Source organism: Salvia miltiorrhiza, chromosome 8, assembly GCF_028751815.1.
Source record: "Salvia miltiorrhiza cultivar Shanhuang (shh) chromosome 8, IMPLAD_Smil_shh, whole genome shotgun sequence".
Taxonomy (NCBI): Eukaryota; Viridiplantae; Streptophyta; class Magnoliopsida; order Lamiales; family Lamiaceae; genus Salvia; species Salvia miltiorrhiza.
Genome location: NC_080394.1, coordinates 15341339 through 15358177, shown reverse-complemented (window position 1 = coordinate 15358177; position 16839 = coordinate 15341339). Strand labels below are relative to the sequence as shown.

The 16839-nt window shown below is 35.9% G+C and overlaps 2 protein-coding genes across 2 annotated transcripts; one reads left to right on the top strand and one right to left on the bottom strand.

Annotated features, from left to right (window-relative positions):
- Window positions 1-55: 55 nt before the first annotated feature.
- LOC131001348 (laccase-15-like) lies at window positions 56-2563 on the bottom strand. Its single transcript, XM_057927717.1, has 6 exons — window positions 2316-2563; window positions 2082-2233; window positions 1752-1996; window positions 1540-1668; window positions 532-1473; window positions 56-447 (listed from the first exon to the last, which is right to left on the bottom strand). Exons 1-6 carry the CDS (start codon window positions 2421-2423, stop codon window positions 284-286), a joined length of 1740 nt encoding a protein of 579 aa, XP_057783700.1. The 5' UTR covers window positions 2424-2563; the 3' UTR covers window positions 56-283.
- Window positions 2564-12520: 9957 nt separating this feature from the next.
- On the top strand, window positions 12521-15028 carry LOC130998117 (uncharacterized). Its single transcript, XM_057923551.1, has one exon. It carries the CDS (start codon window positions 12521-12523, stop codon window positions 15026-15028), a length of 2508 nt encoding a protein of 835 aa, XP_057779534.1.
- Window positions 15029-16839: the final 1811 nt, after the last annotated feature.

The window sequence follows — 16839 nt, the reverse complement described above, 5'->3', positions numbered from 1 at the left end:
GATACCAAAATTGTAGGGGATATTTTTATGAAAGAATTGAAGGAGATTATGAAGATAGATGGCAAAGCTCCATTGGATTATATGGATAATACTTGATATAATGATTATCCATCTACATACCAAGGTATTAATTTATAGGTGATGGATACATGAAGAGGAATACATAAAGGTGCTGACACACAATAAATATAGGTAGAGATAGTAGGAGACACTCTATAAACTGATCAAGAGACATTCATGTACAGTACGTAGCTATTACAAATTAAGCTTTAATTAACAATAATTAAATCCTAAATAATAATTGTTGAGGGGGCGGTTGACAGCGGGGCATATCTGGGGGCGGAGGCAACATCTTCTCATTGGGGGCTTCCCCGTCCTTAACGATGAACACCATCTTCATTCCCCAAGTCTGATGACGATCGAAATGGCAGTGCATGTACCACACTCCTGCAACCGATATTAATTGCAACTTTCAATTACTTAGTTGTTAATGAACTCTATAAAGGAGATGGAAAGAGAAAATAAAAGAACCTGGATTGTTAGCCTTAAATCTGATAGCGCTCCATCCATTTCTTGGAACGGTAACGGTGTTCATCAAGAGCGGGTCAATGAGATTAAAGTTTTGCGGATCCCTGTTCGGATCGAAGTTCCCGTATCCAGCTCCGACAACGTAGAAGCTGTATCCATGTAAATGCATGGGATGATCGCTTCCCTCGCCAAAGTTGGTGCCTTGAAACACGATCTCCACTTCTGAGTTGTAGTCCAACATATACACAGCCGTTCCGAATTCGGTGCGCCCCTCATACAATGACTTATGACCTTGCGTGAAGTTGAATATTCTTGCTGGCTTCGCCGGGAAATCGGTCGTGAAAACTCCTCCGATCCCTTTGTAATAGGCCTCAAGAATATTTTGGGTTTGCGGGGACAGCATGGAGATGTTGTTCATGCTGGCCAGCACCCTGTTGTTCCTCTCGCAAGAATTTGTCTCACAGGGCCACATATTGATGGTGAGAGTGAAGAAGAGGTTGTGGGTGATGTTCATAGGAACTTTGATGGGGTGCTTGTCGTTGGCGAGGCTTCTGAGCTTGCTACTGAAATGGATGGACTCGGCCCAGCCATAGCCACCGAATTTAGGGAAATATGGAAACTCCAGTGATGAGGGGGGGATGTAGTTACCAACGTACTCAAGGATTCCGGTGGTGGGGACGTAAGTATGCCACCAGGGGCTGGCGTATATTTTTGTGGCCATGTAATAACGGCTGGGCGGCTGGTTGGCTTCCAGAAGGAAATCTATGGTCTGGCCGGGGGCAATCGCAATGTGATCGGTGTTCAGCGGTTTCGTGTAGGCGCCGTCCATGCCCACCACCGTCACGTTGTGGTCCTTGATTTTGAAGTACATAATGTAGCTCAACATTGCGTTGATCATTCTGATCAGGTAAGTCTTGCCCGGCTCCACACTCAACTTGAATGTATCTGCATCAAACGTATATATCTATATAACTCTTATTAAATTGTTTGGATTTTATCTGGAGAGCCTACCTTGTTTTGAGCAGGGGTACATGTCGCCAGGTTGACCATTCATGAGGAAAGCATCAGAAAAATTGGCATCGATTCCTTGGGCTATAGAATCCTCGTAAACTTCTTGCACATCGGCATTCCACCACTCTCCTGCATGCAACATTTATTAATTAATCCGAATTTAATTGTACAAACTCACAATTAAGAATTTTAATTCGAGCTACTATATAAACCTAGTAAGATGGGCACTTCAGCATGAGGCTTAGGGAAAGGATAAGTGTGTGTCTTGGGCGGTAGAATGATGATGGCGCCATACACAGTAGCTCGAGACCAATCGCTGTGGGCGTGCCAAAATAAAGTGCCTTCTTCGTTGGAGAGCAACATCCGTTGTCTAAACCTCTTGCCGGGACTAATAGGACACTGCGTCACATGGCTCGCGCCATCTGTCCATGGATATCTCGGCATTTTTACTCCATGCCTGAAATCACAATGCTACGTACATTACTACTAAATTAATTAATAATAGTATATCACTTTCAAATATATGCTTTAATTTTACGTACCAATGGATACTTATATTTTGATCGGCGCGATTAATAACATCGATTACCACCAATTCTCCCCTTCTAGCATATATAGTTGGCCCTGGGAACTGCCCGTTTATCGTTAGGATGCTTTTGGTGGTGCATAGCCTGGTGTGTGAAGATCTTCTCACCTGCAAACTTACACTTCCAATTAGCTAGGTTTTCTATTATTAGAAAACAAAATCAATTAATATTACTGCATGCCCAACATACTTCAAACTTATGAACTAAAGCATGGACTGGACCCATGCCTCCGAGCAAAAACATAATAATACCAATGTACCACATGATGAAAACCTTAAGCTTCCTATAAGAAACCATTTTTTTCTATTTTTTCAGCTGCTATTGTTGAGACAGGAGAATGGTATGCTTTTTCTTTTCCCTATTTATAGTGTTGATTGTAGCTTACATCGTCTCTCCACTTTCTCTCATTTATTCCGAAACGCGAGTATTCATTTCACCACGTGCATCACTTTCGCTTTCGATAGTATATAGTTATATATATTGGACTTGATAAGTAATTTGGAAATACCACATGAGCCAACTATAAGCAAATGGACGGTTAAAATTTGAGCAGAAGAGATATCTCATTACAAGACTCTTGGTTGTAATAAAAGTTTGCCGCTACCACTCATAATACTCCCCCCACCTACGAAAATAAGACATAAAAGGAAATTAAGTGATACTCCCTCCGTCCCACCATTTTAGTCCCTTATTCCATTTTAAGATGTCCCAAAAAGATAGTCCAATTTTCTAATTAATACTATATAAAATTATTGTTTTTACTAAATTAACCTTATTTAATGCTTCACTTAAATGTGAAAACAATGTGTGAAAATAATAAATAAGGGTATAAAAGATAAAAATATAAAAATTAAATGCATTTTCTTAATATGTGTGAAAAGTGGGAGGGGACTAAAATGGTGGGACGGAGGGAGTACATGTTTTAAAAAAATTGTATTATTTTTTAGTGAGTGAAGAAAAAAGGTCCAAAAATTAAGAAAAATGAAAAAATTAATTAAGCTAGTGAAAAACTTCAGCATGCTTCTACAGATGGATATAATTTACCTTAGTTGTAGATTAACGGTCTTTGAGTACTTTAACAATTATAGATTCAACATTGGAATATTCTAGCTTATTATTCCTTCATACAGCTCGAATGCTAAATAAAAAATGAACTAACAAGCTTAATAGCCAAAAGACGAGCACAAAATTCTCGCAGTGTTAGGGTGCAATTTTCTACCAGCTCTATAGAAGGAGGCAATTATGCTCTGTTGTGGTATAGTAATTATGTGCTCCCGATCCCCTGTTTAAGTCAAATTAAAAGTCGACGTCACAAACATCAATCTAGTAACGGGAGCGAATTTCCTCGGTGAGAAATAAATCCTCCTCTTGTTGATGTAGAACCATATATCCTGATCATCATCGCCTCTCATCTTAATATGGCGAGAAACAACATGGTGCAATGCCGTGTTGCACTTGTGACCCGACTCCCAATACAATAGATTACCAATGCACTGTTGCCTGAATGTGTTCACTAATGGCTCCCCTCCAATCACATTCAACGTCTCTACTACTCGAATCAAATATGAAGTCTTATAGTATGTGCTGATTTGGGGACCTCACATTGATAGTCTCGGGCCTACAATAATAGATAATTTCCTATTTAATAAAAAAAATATTTAAATTTAATCAATAAAACACAAATAACATATCAAATATTTAACAATTAGTGAACATATAAACTGAAATAGCATTTTAAAACTGGGGAAAGCCGAAAAAAATAATTAGTTGTCGAACATTAAGCTTCTCAGGCCATTAGCTGTCGATGGTGCTTCGCCGACGACTAATGGCGTAAAAAGCCTAATTTTGGATGACTAATTATGTTTTACGGCTGCTATCACTATTTTATACTTAAATACGTCATGCGGCTAATATCTATAGATAAATTAATCAATTTCATAAATTCATAATATATAAATTAAATATTAAATATTTAACAAAAAATTAACATATCAAGAGAAATACCATTTAAATAGTGAGACAAGTTGGCTAATAGCATTAGCCATCGGAAATTTAGGTGTTTTACACCATTAGCCGTCGATGATGGTTAATTAGTCAACGGCTAATGGTGTAAAATACCTAATTTTTCACGGCGAATGCAATTTTTCGACTTGTCTCGTTAGCTACTACCAAAATATATATATTCCTAAATTTTATATGTGGGGTAATACCTTTCAACGGATTAATCGAATTCATAAATTCATAAAACATAAACAAAACTTTAAATATTTACTAAACAACTGACATATCAATACACTTACCATTTAAATAGTGGGGGAAGCCGAATAAGCTCTTAGAGCATCCACATCAGATCTCTCAAAATTTTACTCTTAAAAATACTCCTAAAATCTTCCCTAAATTATTTTTAACCCCTATTTTACAATTGCACACAGTAGCTCTCCTATTTTTCATTATCTATTTTATAAATTTAGGATTAGATTTAAGGGGGTGTAAATTTAGGATTAGATTTGAGGATGTGTAAATTTTTTTGTGGGCCCAACTTAATATAGGTAATATGTTGGATGATTATATTATCTCACTTTTTATTATTTTAGCTCAAATTTAATGTTATGATTACTTTTGAGAGATATGTTGTGGATGCTCTTAAAGAGCTTATAAGCTGTAAAATTAAGCTCTAAGAGCTTATAAGCTCCCCAAAAAATAAGTTCATCTACCCCAATTTATTTTCTCATTTTCTTATAAGCAACACTCATTTTACAAAAATAATTTAACTATGATTTTTTATTTTCATCATATATCATTCTATTTTCAATTTTCTCTCTTTAACAAAGATTTTCTCTTACTAACTAAAAATTCTCTTTCTAGCTTATAAGCTCAATTAACCAAACACTTTGACAACTTATAAGCTCTTAAAACATCTTATAAGCTCTGAAAACATATTATAAGCTCTTTAAAATAAGCTTAGCCAAACACCCTCTTATTATTTCTTTTATGTTTATATTAATGATTTATTAGTTATTTTCTGTTATTATTAGTGGTTTAGTGTCAGATGTCAATTAATTATTTTAATTGATAGAATAACGTCAACTAATTTCATAATTTTAAAATCTAATCAAAATTTTATTTTATTTTTATAAATATTAAAAATATAGAATATTTATAAGGGCATTTTTGATAATAATGGCTAACATTATTATATTTTTATTTAAGTGATTATAATTCACTTTTATTTAAGTAAAATGATTATTTTAATATTGGCCTCTTTAAAAATATCGATCATATACGTCAAACAGATCGGCAGCGCCTTCTAATTCTATACCTATACGTTTGATTTAAGTCCGAGAAATAGGAGAGATGACCAAAATTATAAATATAATACCAAGAAGGTGCAAAAATTGCGTTACAGTCAAAACATAAATAAAAATTTAACCAAATTCTCTACAGATGCATAATTTTCTATAAGTTTGATTAAAGTCAGAAAAATACAAGAGCACATCGGCTAAGAGTTTTGAGCATGTCGGCAGCGTCTTGTGGTGAAGACGACTTCTCTTTAATTTTATGAATGGCCAGCCAGAGGCCCAGAAGTAGATCCATCCATTAACAAAGTGCCAGCTGTGGTGTGGATCTAATTGGGCACCTTGATTTGATCATTCGGAGGGATGAATATGATCGTACGTCCTTCCCGTGATCTTGAAATTGATCTCGGCTGTCACTTCACTTTTTCTTTCTCTCTCTCTCATTCTATATATGGTACTCCATAATTAGAAATAAAGAATTAATAATATCCATACATTAAATGAAAATAACGTATGTGGTGTGGATCAATAACATCTGCCTTTTTTAGTAGGGATAACCCCCACCTTCGATGCAATAATTTTAGATGGGGATTTTTTTTTTTATAAAGATTAAAGTAGTTTAGTCGCATGCATCAATTCAGGTGCACCAAAAATCAAATTATGTAGAAAGTTTTGTGTTTTATAATTTACGATTTTGTGGAAGTTTTTTTAAGAAAAATTGTTAAATCAAACTAAATAATCATCTGTAGAAGATTGTAAGATGCTTGCAATAGTTCCGTACAAATTAAAATCTATACAAGTGTATCTACAAAAAGATAAATTGTAATTTAATTGTCATTGAAATATAGAAGAGTATGTACAAAAAAATATCTAAATTAGTGCAAGTTAAATATATAGAAGTGCATGTATTACTCCCGGGGATACTAAGCGGTACGACCTCCTGTGTGTGAATAGTAAGGTCCCAAGTTCAAACCCACTGTTCCCCTTCCCCAACTCCCCCAAGTAAAAAAAAAAAGTGCATGTATTAAGAGATAAAATGCAGTTCAATTTTTTCAAAGATAGGAGTGCGTGTACTTGGGACAAAAACTAGTTTGGTGCAGATTAAAATGAAACAATGTAGCCGGATGGCCATAATGAAAGACCGAAAATCAAAATTTGGCCTCTAATCTTCAAACCACAAAATCTGGCCATTAATTAGGCGGTATGCCTAATATACTCGTTTTAGCTCGGCCGCTGGGGACTTTGAGCGCTCACGGGGTGCTAGTGGATGAATAGCGCGACGCCGTGACCACTGGAAAGTTATAGGTGAGTTGCGCGCTCGCGGAGAAAAACCAGCACCTGCTGCACGTATGGCACTATTAGTGCCATAAGTGTCAAGATGACCATTTTACTTGGTTTTATTTTGAATTTTCGTTGGCACTTATGGCACTAATAGTGCCATAATTAGTGTCATAAGTGTCAAAAGGACCATTTTAAATACTTCCTCGTAGGGTTTAGATGTTCCATTTAGGGTTTAGATTATCCATTTTAGGTTTAGATGATCCATTTCGGATTTTTTGCTTGTTTCATGTGCTTCATCTTCTTCACATCGTGATTTATTCATTCTATTGTTGTTGTTTCTGTATTTGTGCTGCACGTATGGCACTTATGGCACTAATAGTGCCATAAGTGTCAAAATGACCATTTTACTTAGTTTTACCCGACCCGACATGCGACCCGCGTGCCAAATCCTACCCGGTCCGCCTCATTACGGGTAAAAACGTCTGAAATCGTTAAAAATTGCCAAATTTTCTGTTTTTCAATGAGTGGCTATAAATTGTGTTTTATAGGTACTTAAAAATTTTACTCAATTAAAATCTATAGAAGTCATGTATATACGAACAGATAAAATGTAGTTCCATTTTTTTAAAGATAAGCGTGCATGCATGTGCTTGGAAAAAAAAATAGTTTTGTGCAAATTAATATGTATAAACGTGTATCTACGAAAAGACAAAAATGCAATTCAATTGTCTTTCAAATATAAAAGAACATGTAGGAAAAAATAGTTTGGTGCGAATGAAAATCTAGTATAAAATTAAATTATTTAACAAAAATAAATAATTTAAAACGTGGTTTAATTTTTTACGAAGAATGAGTGCTACTTACATAAAAAAAACCCAATAAGAAAAAGAAAATAAAAGACGAAGAAATAAAAATTGCAAGTTACGATAATAAAATCCACTATGATGTAAATTAAAATTTATAAAGGTGCATTTAGGAAAAGATAGAATGCAATTCATTTTTATATATTAAAAAAAAATAGGTACTATCTATTACTCCCTCCGTCTCATTAGGCTTGTCCCATTTCTTTTGGAAATATATAATAATAATTACATCAAAAACCAACAAAGAAAAAGAAAAATAAAAGATGAAGAAATTAAAAATTGCAGGTTACAATGATAAAATCAACGAGGAATAATAAAACATAACCTTGGGATTGCATAATAAATATAATAATAAAATTATAATTTTTATGAGCGAATGGATTACTTAAATACAACTTCAAAAATAGAAGTGCCAAGGTAAGTAAGTTTGAATGTGAGATCACTTATAAGATGTGCATATACTGCAGTAACTGGCTGCAATGTCAAAAATCATATACTACCTTTAATTTAATAAAAACTGATGTAATGCCGTCTTAATGACTAATTACCTAGTATTTACATATTAAAAAAAAAAAAAAGTTGAAGAGAGAGATAAATTTTTAAAATTGCATGATAATAATTCGAAGATGAATGCACCTTTAAACATACGTCTAGCATTTGAGCTGAATATTGAAAATATAAAAAGATAAAGAAGAATTCATAATAATAATAATAATTGATATTATGAAAAGACAAAAAATAAAAATAAGTTAAAATTGAAAATTAAAAAAAATGAAAAATAAATTTATTAAAAGAAAAAGATAAGAGAGGATATAGATTTTTTTTTAAATAATCATTAAATAAATATAACTTTTACATTTTAAATAAAATATTTTCATAAAATATATCAAATTAAAGTTCTTGTTGTGATCTTTAATTTGATAGGCATATTAAATATTTTATAATTAGTTGAATATCACAAATTTTCAAAAATAAAAATAAAACGACAAATAAGAAGAAAAAAAATAAAAAGAATAAAATATAATTTATAAATAAAACTTCAATTTTATAACTACATGCATGTTGTTTTTTAATATCTTATACTCCCTCCGTCCACAATTTAAAGCCCTACTTGCTCTTAAATTTTTGTCCACAAATTAAAGTCATGTTCTATTTTTTGTATTTTTTTACTCTTATTCTTTTCATATATTTACTACTCCATTTGTCACTAATGGATCCAACTTAAAACACCTTTATCATTTTTATATTCTATATTTACTACACTTTATCACTAGTGGACCCACTCACAACACCTTTATCAATTTAGTCAACTATCTTTATCACTTTAGTCAACTATCCTTATATTTCATCCACATAATCTTTTTTAGCTTTCTTAGTCTCTGTGTCCATACTAAAGTGGGGCATTAAATTATTGACGGAGGGAGTAGATACGTGAAAATAACGGTTAAATCATGTTCTTCTACTGAGAATATGGTTTGGCTAGGAGTCCGATATATGCTTATTGAAGGTTAGGTGTATACCTACTCACTACAATCTATCAGTTGAGTATTAGGTGGAGCTACTACCCTTATGGCTCTATGCTCTAGCACTGGATGAGAAACGTACAAATAGCTACCCTATGGCTCTATGCTGTAACACTGGATGAGAAATGTACAAATATCTGATGAATTGAATGACAAATGTACAAATATTTACTTTCATATAACTTTTTCATCATTTCTTTCCTTTAATGGGTTTCAAATAACCGGTCTGCTGTCATGATGTATGTAGTCAAGCGGTCGACCACCGAGAAAAAGAGATCACATGGTCTCTCTCTTTCCTCCACTCTAGCACCAATAGGACTTTGACACTTGTTTATATTGTATTGATTTGGAAAATTGTATTTAGATAAATAGACAAAATTAGTATATCTTTTATGTAAAATATTAAAAAATAAAAATAAAAATATCAAAATTTATATTTTTTCATTCTCTATAAATAGAAATCACTCTTGCTATATTTCAATACACCTTCAAATCCTTCTATTTCTCTTCTCTACATCTAACATCTAGTATTTCTTTCTCTATTTTTTGTATTAATTTGTTATTTTTTCATTTTAATTATTTTTTGTAATATTTTAATTTATATTTAAAATTACTAAAATTATTACATTAAAAATAATAATAAAATAATTATAAAGTTATGTTGTGGTTGGGTGGTTGGGTGATCATTGATAAATCAACAAAAATAGAGATGGATGGGTTGGAATGAATATTAGTGATGTGGAAGAGAGAGAAATTAATTAAATATTGAAGATGGTTGGATGGTTGGGTGGTTGCTAATAAACATAGTCTTACTGCCTCCTTCCTCCAATTTTGAGTAGTATTCTTTTTCGAATTGTCCTGTAAAATTTGAGCACTTTTCTTATTGAAAATTTCTTTTTCCTTTGTTCACCTTTTTACTTTTTCACCTACCACATTTAACACACAAAATACTATCCATCCGTTTCACTTATATTGGCACACTTTCCTTTTTAATTTGTCCTATTTATAATGACATTTTCCAAAAATAGTATGTGGTCCCTATCATCTCTATACACAGAAAATAAATGGTCTCTACCTAATTTACAGTCTTAACCTTTAATTCTTAATTTTCGTTTTCAAAGCAAATGTGTCAAGATAAGTGGGACGGATGGAGTAACTCTTTAAAACCCGTGCCGAAAGGAAATTACTCAAACTTCGTGGGACGGAGGAAGTAATTTATGTACTTGTTATTTTGAATTGGACTCAACATAATATATATGTTTGATATATCACAATTTTTTATATATATATTTGATGAAATTTTTAGATATACTCCCTTCGCCTCCGTCCCATTAAAGCTGGCCACATTCTTTTTGGCACGAAGATTAAGAAATGTATTGTTATGAGTTAATTAAGTGATCCATATTTTTAAATGACTTTTGTTTATCTTACTTGCTTAATTAGTAAATATCCCAACAACCACCACAAATCTACCAGCAACTCACTGTCGCCGGCGACTGGAGCACCACCACCACCTACCACCCTCAGATTCAAGAGCACCACCCTCAAATTTGAAAACAACCACCACCACTGTCGCCAATAACCACCACCCTCAATCTCCAAACCCTAAAAATTCTAAATTTCCCCCAAAAATCAAACACGTAAAATCCCCCAAAATTGAAGATCAAATGTCGTCCTTATCGAGCCCAAAAGAAGCGGCGCCGCCGTGGCTGGAATTGCTTCGGGAGATAACTTCGATCGCAGCCCTAACCCCCAAAATCGCGTGGCTGGAGAAGATGAGCCGCCATGCTGCAGTCGATCGCAACCCTAGCCCCGATTTTGAGATTCCATCCTCGATTTTTGGTTAATCAGGGGTGCTGGTGCGAAGAGGGTGAGGTTGGAGCGGCAGAGACTCGCCGAAAATACAGAGGGCTAGGGCTCGGTGTGTGATTGGGCGTATTTATATGCATTTATTTGGGGAATTTTAGTATGATTTCTATGTTTAATTCGTGTTAAATATTGTCTTTAAATATGAATTATTGTCTTATATGAATTTTTATGGTATTTGATAGGTTTTGGAGAAAAAAGTATTGATTTTGAGAAGAGTTTTGAAGTCGTGAAGCTGTGTGAAGAGGAAGTTGTGCACGTCTGCCGTGCGGTGTGCCCATTTTGACTGGGTGTGAATTGATTACATGGATTGAAGGCTAAAGTGCCGAGAAATGCTAGGCCACCATGTTTGATTTTGACTGATTTTAATTTAGTTATGTTGCTAAGTGGGCCTTGCGCCACTTTTCTTTTATTTTAAGTTATGAGGATAGACTTTTGTTTTGGTTAGGCCATGCGCCACTTTTTTAATAGTAGAATTAGGTTTGTTTCCTTAGTTATATATATATTAGGAGTGAGTTTGTTTTGAAAAAAAGACATATCACAATACACCATAGCAGCGGCAACTTTGAAGGCAGATTGTGGATGCAATTTTGGAGTTCTTCCAATCAAGTTTTATTTCTTTCATCCCTTGCAATTTATTTATTTATTTCTTGTGTTATTTAATTATGTTTTCTAGTTAAATTTCTTTATTCCGGCATCGATTAGGGAAGCACTAGCGAAATTATTCTGTGAGATCTAATTATTCTTATACTTTATTTTTATGCTTGCATCTGCGATTCTTCATGTTTAATGATATTAATTGTTTTAATCCATTAGATAGTTGCAAATATTTATTGGGTTAGAATTAATTATATAGCCAATTGAACCGGCCATCCGTAATTGTGGTTTAGGTTTGATTAGTGGTAAATTGACACATCAGGGTCAAGGGAAAAGCAGTCTTAATTCAATAATCCTGCGTCAAAGTTTATTGGTTTTGAATCGGGTTTATCTAAATATTAATGCTGTCGGCTCATTAAACCTATAGAGCGTCTCTTACGGTTGTCAGTCGATTAGGGTAGTAATTAGTGAAGCGTCTTCCTGATTATCGAATAATTAAGGAGAAATAAGATCACGTCAGAAGCGTCTTCGGTGGTTATAACTGGTTTGTTTGCATAATTTAAAGTTATTTTTGCATCGATGATCGGAATAATTGAGCTAGGGTGGACTTAATTGATTGCTGGAATTCTTTTATTAATTGTTGGAATTTTTATTCATCTTTTAGTTAATTGGAAAAATTGGTTTATTCGGATTTTATTTATTTAATTTTAAGTTTAGTATTTTCTATATTTTCTTCTCAAAATTTCGTGGTTACTTTGCAGACTTTAATTAGAGAAATTCTCGCCAGTCCCTTGGGAGACGATTTTGCTTACTGCTGTCTGCGCAGTGTGGGCATACCGGCTGACTGCCGGATATTTTTGGTGTAAAACGACGCACCAAATTTTGGCGCCGTTGCCGGGGATTGGTTTTAAGCAGGATTTTACTGATTTCAGTCTGTCTTTTATTTTTAGTTATTTTATTTTTAGTTTATGCCTCGTTCTTCTCGTACAGGCGTATTAGTTTTTGATCCAGAAATCGAGAAGACCACACGAAAGTTGAAGAAGCAAGCTAAGGAGTGGAAAAAGAGATCCAATTCTGCTCCACCGAGTCTTGAGGAAATTGAAGATCCAATGGGTGACCGTAATAATAGGGATGAGGAGAACGATAGAGAGATCGTTGATCCTCGACAGGAACCACCTCAACTGATCAGAGAGTTAGGCCGTCATAGAAGCAATCGCCCTTTGTGCATTGTCCTTCCTGCCATTAATGGCAACGCTGAAATACGGCCTGGTTTCATTCAAGTGCTACCCAAATTCGGTGATTTACCTGGAGAGAGTGCACACAAGCATCTGGCTGAATTTGATCTAGTTTGCTCAACTCTACGCCCTCATGGTTTTACTGAAAATAATTTGAGGCTATTGACTTTTTCTCATACTTTGCAGGGTAGAGCGAGAGATTGGCTTTTTGATCTTCCTCCTGGTTCGATTAGAACTTGGGGAGATTTAGAAGAACAATTCTTGCGAAAATTCTTTCCTGAGTCCAGAGCTGCAAATTTGAGAATGGCCATTAGCAGCATTAAACAGAAGAAGGCGGAGAGTTTAGCCGATTATTGGGAGAGATTCCAACAGCTGTGTCGCAAGTGTCCTGATCATGGATTTTCTGACTACCAATTGCTTACTAACTATTTTTATCGTGGTATGTCTTCTTTTGATAGGAAAATTATTGACGCTGCTTGTGGTGGAAGCTTGACCAATAAAACTTTGGACGAAGCAAAGCAACTCATCGTTGACATGGTTTCAAATGGCCAACAATATGAGGATGAGGATGATGATCGTTATAGGCCAGTGCAGAAAGTAGAAGATTCCAACATGAACGAGAGAATTGATGCTCTCACCTCTTTAGTTAGAGGACTTGCTGTCTCTAAAACTCAACACGTTCAATGTGGAATTTGCTTTGAAAATAATCATCCTACTGATGCATGTCCATCTCTGCAGGATAATAATACTGAGCAAGCGTGCATGGGATCCGCTGATGAGCAAGAGATGAATGCACAAAGGCAAAGGCGAAACGACCCTTTTTCCAACACCTATAATCCAGGGTGGAGAAATCACCCAAATTTTAGGTGGAGACAGCAGGAACCAGGGATGTACGCGCCGAATCCGCCGCAGGCTGGACAGTATGCCCATACCGCACGTCCTGCACCGAGTTCTGCACCCAATATGAGCGATATCATGAAGAGCCTCGCCCAGAGCAGTGAAATTGTGAAGAATTTGGTGCAAAGTCAGCAGGCATTCCAGCATGAAACCCAGGCAGCGTTGAGTAATATGGGCACACAGATCACGCAGTTAGCCACTCAGGTGAACAAGCTGCAGGCGAATCAAGACCGACTTCCTTCTGTCACGGAGATGAATCCCAAGGAAAATGCAAGTGCTGTAACTACAAGAAGTGGGAGAATTCTAGCTGAGCCACAGCCTAAGCAGCAGGACAAAGAAAAGCCCGATGAAGCCAAGGACGATGCAATTAGTGAGAAGTCACCAGAATCCACCGAGCCTATCTCTTCTAAGGTAAGTGGAAAACCTAAGGTTTCAATTCCTCAATCACTGATTGCACCACCTTTTCCTTCTAGGTTGGCTCAGAACAAGAGAATTGAAGAAGAGAAGGATATTCTGGAAATCTTCAAGAAGGTAGAAATAAACTTGCCCTTGCTTGATGCAATTAAGCAAGTTCCCAGGTACGCAAAGTTTTTAAAAGAGTTATGCTCTAAGAAAATGAAGTTTGGGAATGATGCGAGAATTCGAGTGAGTGAGAATGTTTCTGCTGTTCTTCAAAGAAAATTACCCCAAAAGTGTCGAGATCCTGGTATGTTCACCATTCCATGCATTATAGGTAATAAGACTGTTGAGAGAGCCATGCTAGATTTAGGAGCATCCATAAATGTCATGCCTTATTCTGTGTATAAGGATTTGCAATTAGGACCTTTGAAAGACACTCGTGTTATCATTCAGTTAGCTGATAGGTCTACTGCATATCCCGAAGGTGTTGTTGAGGATGTCCTTGTCAAGGTCAATGATTTGATTTTTCCTGTGGATTTTTATATTGTTGATATGGATGATTCTGCCTCTGCTAAGCAATCCTTGATTCTTTTAGGGAGACCATTCATGAAAACTGCTAAGGCAAAAATTGATGTGGATAGTGGAATGCTTAGCCTTGAATTTGATGGAGATATTGTCACATTTAATATTTTTGAGGCTATGAAGCATGTTGAGGATCCTGAATCTGTGTTCATGATTGATGTTATTGATCCTTTGGTTGAGGAATTTGTTGAGAATTTCAGGGAGGATGAGCTTGAGCGGGTTATTTTCAGTTCCCTAACTGAAGAGAACACCAAAACTGAGGAGAATGAAGACATTAAAGAGATTATTATGCAGCTGTACTCAACGGAGGAAATTCCAGTTCGCCACTTGTCGAGCAGGATGCCCATACCGACCAGCACATAATCGATTTTGCCCTCTGTTGTGAAACCACCGAAGCTGGACTTGAAGGTACTGCCCCAGCATCTGAAATATGTGTTTTTAGGAGAGGATGACACGCTGCCAGTGATCATCAGCAATGAACTCAGTGCATAACAAGAGGTAAGGTTGGTAAGTCTTCTTAAGATGCATAAATCTGCCATTGGATGGACTATAGCCGATATCAAAGGTATTAGTCCCTCTACTTGCATGCATAGAATCTTACTTGAGCCTAATAGTAAGCCGTCTAGGGATCCTCAAAGAAAATTGAACCCTGTCATGAAAGAAGTTGTGCTTAAAGAAATTCTTAAATTGCTTGATTTAGGGATTATTTATCCGATTTCTGATAGTACATGGGTCAGTCCTGTTCATGTGGTTCCTAAGAAGTCCGGTTTTCAATTGGTCAAAAATGAGAATAATGAGTTGATTCCCATGAGGTTGCAAACTGGTTGGCGTATGTGCATTGATTTTAGGAAGTTGAATGATGCTACTAGGAAAGATCATTTTCCATTACCTTTCATTGATGAGATGCTTGAGCGATTGGCTGGTAAGGAATTCTTTTGTTTTCTTGATGGCTACTCTGGATATTTTCAAATTTTTGTAGCTCAGGAAGATCAAGAGAAAACCACTTTTACTTGTCCTTTTGGCACTTTTGCATGGCGTCGTATGCCGTTTGGATTATGTAACGCTCCTGGTACTTTTCAGCGTTGTATGATGAGCCTATTTTCTGACATGATTGAGAGTTGCATAGAAATTTTCATGGATGATTTTACTGTGCATGGAGACTCTTTTAACCATTGCTTGACTAATCTTGAGCAAGTTTTGCAGAGATGTGTCGACACTAATTTGGTGTTGAACTTTGAGAAATGTCATTTCATGGTGAGAGAGGGGATTGTTCTTGGGCATGTGATTTCTGCAAGAGGAGTAGAAGTTGATAAGGCGAAAATTGATTTGATTGTTAAGTTACCTTATCCTTCTAATGTGAAAGAGATTCGTGCTTTCTTAGGCCATGCAGGTTTTTATAGGCGCTTCATCAAGGACTTCGCAAAGACTGCTCAACCTCTCACTAGGTTGCTTCATCAAGATGTGTCTTTTGTGTTCGATGACAAGTGCAAGGAGGCCTTTGATTTGTTGAAGAGTAGACTCACTTCTGCCCCCATCATTCAACCACCAATTTGGGGAGAGCCTTTTGAAATCATGTGCGATGCAAGCGACTACGCCGTTGGAGCAGTACTAGGACAGAAAGTTGGGAAAGAGAGCCATGTGATTTACTATGCTTCCAAAACTCTCAACCCGGCTCAATGCAATTACACAACCACGGAGAAGGAGCTTTTAGCCATCGTTTTTGCTTGTGAAAAATTTAGATCTTATTTGATTGGCTCTAAAGTTGTTGTTTATTCTGACCATGCAGCTCTTAAGTATCTGCTCTCTAAAAAAGAATCTAAGCCTCGCTTGATCCGTTGGATTCTGCTTTTGCAGGAATTTGACTTGGAGATTAAAGATAAAAAGGGAGCCGAGAACTTGGTAGCTGACCATTTGAGCAGACTGCAGACTGTGTCGGACGGTATGCCCATACCAGACGACTTTCCAGACGAACAGCTGCTGCACATCGACGGTAACACTCCTTGGTATGCTGATTTGGTTAATTTTCTAACTGCTGGAGTTTTTCCTAAGGGAATGGAGACAGCCCGTAAGAATAAGTTGAGGAGCCAAGCAAAATACTTCATATGGGATGATCCTTATTTGTGGAAGACCTGTGCGGATCAAGTGATACGACGTTGCATCCCTGATGAGGAGAT

Coding starts and splice junctions, on each gene's coding strand:
- LOC130998117 (XM_057923551.1), top strand. CDS start 12,521: ATGCCTCGTTCTTCTCGTACAGGCGTATTAGTTTTTGATCCAGAAATC.
- LOC131001348 (XM_057927717.1), bottom strand. CDS start 2,423: ATGGTTTCTTATAGGAAGCTTAAGGTTTTCATCATGTGGTACATTGGT. Junction 2,234..2,315: donor CTTTAGTTCATAAGTTTGAA/GTATGTTGGGCA, acceptor GTAAGTTTGCAG/GTGAGAAGATCTTCACACAC. Junction 1,997..2,081: donor CAAAATATAAGTATCCATTG/GTACGTAAAATT, acceptor TTGTGATTTCAG/GCATGGAGTAAAAATGCCGA.